Here is a 4,703-nt window from a genome sequence, read left to right on the forward strand (position 1 = left end):
ATGCTGATCGGTCAGCCTGCTGATCGGTCTTGCTGACCGATCAGCATTCTTGCTGATCGGTCAACAGACCGATCAGCAGGAAGCTGGAGTGGAGAAACGTATGTACTTAGCGCGTGGATTTTTTATCGCGTAGCGACGGGTACAGAGGGCGCAAGGGAGGCGGGCGCAGAGGATCTGGACTCCTCGCTTCCGCCGTCAATGCTCCACGTAACCATGCCGTCGCAACGTGGTTCTCTATGCCAGCCGCTGCTTTAAGCTGGGACGGAGGTCACGAAGGGACATGTGTCGACCGCTCAATAGGTTATTGGGTACAAATACAGCACACGTGACGCTCGGTCCCCGTCGGCACCGGGCATTTAGATACTGATACACGTCGCGCTGGTAAATTGCACATCACCCCTTCAAATGCATAAATTTAAGAAAGGGTCTCGTGGAAAGAGCTGCGGGACGAGTGAATAATGATGAGTAGTTAATACTTTATAGTTGATACGAGGATGGGAGGAGCGGCGATGGCGATGGCGATGGCGATGGCGATGGACAAAACGAATCTACGTCTCCCATTCGGGTAAAAATGCCTGCCGCTCGACGACACCGCAACAACAAGAAGTTGCCCAAATTAGAAGTTAGAAGCAGCTCTCGTTCTTCTCTCATGGCAGACGAAATTAGCAGCAAGAGCGATGGCGGGAACAGGGGGAGTCAGCGTGGCAGCGGCGGCCGGGGACTGCTGCTCGGGAAGTACGAGGTGGGGCGGCTGCTGGGCCACGGCACGTTCGCCAAGGTGTACCACGCGCGGCACGCGGGGACGGGCGAGAGCGTGGCCATCAAGGTGCTCGACAAGGAGAAGATCCTGCAGAGCGGGCTGGTGGCGCACACCAAGCGCGAGATCGCCGTGCTCCGGCGCGTGCGCCACCCCAACATCGTGCACCTCCACGAGGTGATGGCCACCAAGTCCAAGATCTACTTCGTTATGGAGCTGGTCCGTGGAGGCGAGCTGTTCGCCCGCGTCGCCAAGGGCCGCCTCCCGGAGACCGCCGCGCGCTGCTACTTCCAGCAGCTTATCTCGGCCGTGGCCTTCTGCCACGCCCGCGGCGTGTATCACCGCGACCTCAAGCCGGAGAATCTCCTCCTCGACGACCGTGGCGACCTTAAGGTCTCCGACTTCGGCCTCTCCGCCGTCTCCGATCAGATGCGCGAGGACGGCCTCTTCCACACCTTCTGTGGCACTCCAGCGTACGTGGCGCCGGAGGTGCTCGCCCGCAAGGGTTACAACGGCGCTAAGGCCGACATCTGGTCCTGCGGCGTCATCCTCTTCGTCCTCATGGCCGGCTACCTCCCCTTTCATGATCCTAATTTCATGCTCATGTACCGCAAGATCCAAAAGGGCGAGTTCCGCTGCCCCCGCTGGTTCTCTGCCGACCTCGCCCGCCTCATCTCCCGCCTCCTTGACACCAATCCCGCCACCCGCATCACCATCCCCGAGATCATGGACAATCGGTGGTTCAAAAAGGGCTTCCGCCAGTTCAAGTTCTACCTCGAGGACGACAAGTTCCACAGCCTCGACGACGCCGCCCCAACCCAATCCCCTTCACCGCCGCCTTCCTCTGACGACTCCGAGTCCGATTCCGATTCCGACTCCAATTTCTCCGTCTCCACTTCATCTTCCTCTAACTGCAGGCGTCGGCAGGGCCTGGGGCGGCTCCCGCGGCCCGCGAGCCTGAACGCCTTCGACATCATCTCCTTCTCGCCGGGGTTCGACATCTCGGGCCTGTTCGAGGAGCAAGGCGAGGAGGCCCGATTCGTGTCGGGCCAACCCGTCGACACAATCATTTCCAAACTGGAAGAGATCGCCAAAGTGGTTAGCTTTACGGTGCGGAAGAAGGACTGCCAGGTGAGCCTGGAAGGCACCAAGGAGGGCGAGAAGGGGCCGCTCACGATCGCAGCGGAGATATTCGAGCTCATGCCGTCCCTGGTGATGGTGGAGGTGAAGAAGAAAGCCGGCGACAAGGGCGAGTACGATGAGTTCTGCAACAGGGAGCTCAAGCCCGGCCTGAAGAATCTGGTGTACGACGAGCTGGCAACGGCGGCGGCCGCCACCAGTCTGGCGTCGGAGACTCAGTAGGACACAACGCCACCAAAAGCCTTCTCGCTTTCCTCCATCCCAAAGATAAATCTTACCGCGCTCTGTAACAAACATTCGTATGTAAATTGGATCATGAAGATTATCTATTATCTTCAATCATTTTCCCTTTCCTTATATCTTGATCACGCTCAAAATTTGTCCCCGACTAGAACATTCAAGTTATCATCCAGATATTTACGATTCGAACCTCAGTTACGATCAAAATTTGTCCCCGACTAGAACATTCAAGTTATCATCAAGATATTTACGGTTCGAACCTCAGTTACGACATATTTACAGGAATTTTTCTTTCAAATGACGAGCATAACAAAAGGATGCTGGGCTTCTGGACTAGCCGTCACGTGCGCTTCCCGATTTACCTGATGACCAGTGGAAAATTTTCGTGGGATCGGATTGGTCACCTCAGAAATAGTCAATAAGGGTAATTTGGATTATCATTTTAAAGAGGCACAACATCATCCCAGGGGCTATAGTGTCACGGTAGAACGTTTAAGTTGTCACACAGGCATCCGCTGTTCAAACATCAGTTACGGCGTATTTGTAGGAATTTTTCCTTCAAATGGAGATAACCAAAGAATATTGGACTTCTGAGTTAGCTGCCGCGTGCGCTTCCTGATATACCCTGGTGATCAATGAAAAACTTTCGTATTATCGAGTCAGTCACCTCCAGGGATAGTCAATGAAACTAACTGGGATTATTATTTTTTAAAGAGACACAATATCTCATTTGATAGGCTGGGTTCTTCTCTGTGTGCAAAAAATGATAAGGTTCATCTTATTGAACCTGGGATAATTTTAATATGGTCAATTAAGTTAGTTAGGTTATGTTATATTTGATCCTTGTGTCATGTCCCAAGCGTAAGATTGTCCAACGAAAATCAAATACCACATTCTCTATAGCAGTTACAAATAAAACCAGTATACAATGTCACAAGGCTACTCACAAGCTATCAATAGCCCACACGACTGGATATAAAATACAATCACATAGTTATATACACAACCCACACAATTAGAACACACACAACATAATCACGAAGTTATATAGTAAGCAACCCAAATGACTATAGTAAAACACAGCGGAAGTCACAAAATAACGAACGTAAAATCACAATTCAACTAACTGCGAGTCAACCCGACTTGACACAACTACATCAAAATAATTATAGAAAGCCACAAAGCTAAACTCCATACAAAAGATATATATACACGAATAAGTCCAAAGCCAATAATGCAAATGAAAGCAATAATAAAAAAGTCGCTCGATGTGACATGGGACTGATGGACAAGATCTCCAGGAGACTCCATAAATCCTTTATCTGCTATCTGGCGAAAAAAATTAGTTTATGGGGTGGTGAGTGCTGGAACTCAACAGATAATAGATAAATAGTGCATAAGCATAATATATATCCAGAGATTCAAATATATACAGTCTTATAGGGAAAAGTATCATAAACTACAGAGGTATCATAATAAATGTCCATACCTGAATTCATATACCAAGCTAGTAATAGTAATTCAAGAGTAGTAAGGAACTACAATAGTACTGCTCATAACTACAAGTGTAACATGTGAGGTATATACATACTATCAATAAGTAAGTCAGTATCAAATCATATGCAACAAGTATATAACTCAACACATATAAGCATATCACATGGATACAATAAGAGAACTGCATAAGTAAACAAGCAATACATAAGCAAGTATAATAACAAAAGTATATGCACGGATGGTCACTCCCGGCCACCTATCTGCACCATGATCCCTGTATGATCGAGAGGTCGGGTCAGTGACAAACTGTACACCACTCTAGCTACCACTACTCTCGAGTGGTCGAGGGGACAGTTGCATAGTAGCTTAGCTGTGTAGCGACGGGAGTCCTTGCTGCTTGCAACTCCAACTAACACTATTTATGAGCGAGCGAGTGGGGACACAATAGGACAAGTGACACACTCCAGCTACCACTACCTATGAGTAGCCGAGCGTGCGGCCCTGACCAACGACCCTCTCAACCACAGGGGAGACATAGTCGCCAGCATGCATATAATGATATGATATACAAGATGCAACAATCATATATATATATATATATATCAGGTATGCTAAATGAAGCCAGCATGCTTAGTAAGCTATGTAAATAAACAGCATTCAAAGTAAGTAAGCATGATATCTAGTATCTGCTAAATATCATGGATAACAACTTGAGACTGTATAAATATGGAAATGAGTATTTCAAAAATCGAGTGGATAAATATCAAGCACAGGAAAAATACGAATGAAGTCAAGATAAATATAGTTACTATCCAAGCATAGCTCATGCACTAAGGTCAAAAAACTAAAGAATCAAGGTAAGAAGTACTCACCTCTATTTGTAGATCATGCTAAATAATCTCACATCAAGATGCTCGTCTCAGATCAAAGTCCTGCAAATCATATACTGTACAGTTTAGCTAGCTAATCAGATAAGCCACAACTAACTAAACCCAAACCCAAACTAATTAGGAGAACCCCTGATCAAAATAATTAACATAATTCATTAATTCAATTATGTTTAACTCAA

The 4,703-nt window shown here is 47.6% G+C and overlaps 1 protein-coding gene across 1 annotated transcript; it reads left to right on the forward strand.

The window, feature by feature from the left end:
• Window positions 1–355: 355 nt before the first annotated feature.
• On the forward strand, window positions 356–2,254 carry LOC122041175 (CBL-interacting serine/threonine-protein kinase 12-like). Its single transcript, XM_042600774.1, has one exon. It carries the CDS (start codon window positions 572–574, stop codon window positions 2,117–2,119), a length of 1,548 nt encoding a protein of 515 aa, XP_042456708.1. The 5' UTR covers window positions 356–571; the 3' UTR covers window positions 2,120–2,254.
• Window positions 2,255–4,703: the final 2,449 nt, after the last annotated feature.

This window comes from Zingiber officinale, chromosome 2A (genome assembly GCF_018446385.1).
Source record: "Zingiber officinale cultivar Zhangliang chromosome 2A, Zo_v1.1, whole genome shotgun sequence".
Lineage (NCBI taxonomy): Eukaryota > Viridiplantae > Streptophyta > Magnoliopsida > Zingiberales > Zingiberaceae > Zingiber > Zingiber officinale.

Coding starts and splice junctions, on each gene's coding strand:
- LOC122041175 (XM_042600774.1), top strand. CDS start 572: ATGCCTGCCGCTCGACGACACCGCAACAACAAGAAGTTGCCCAAATTA.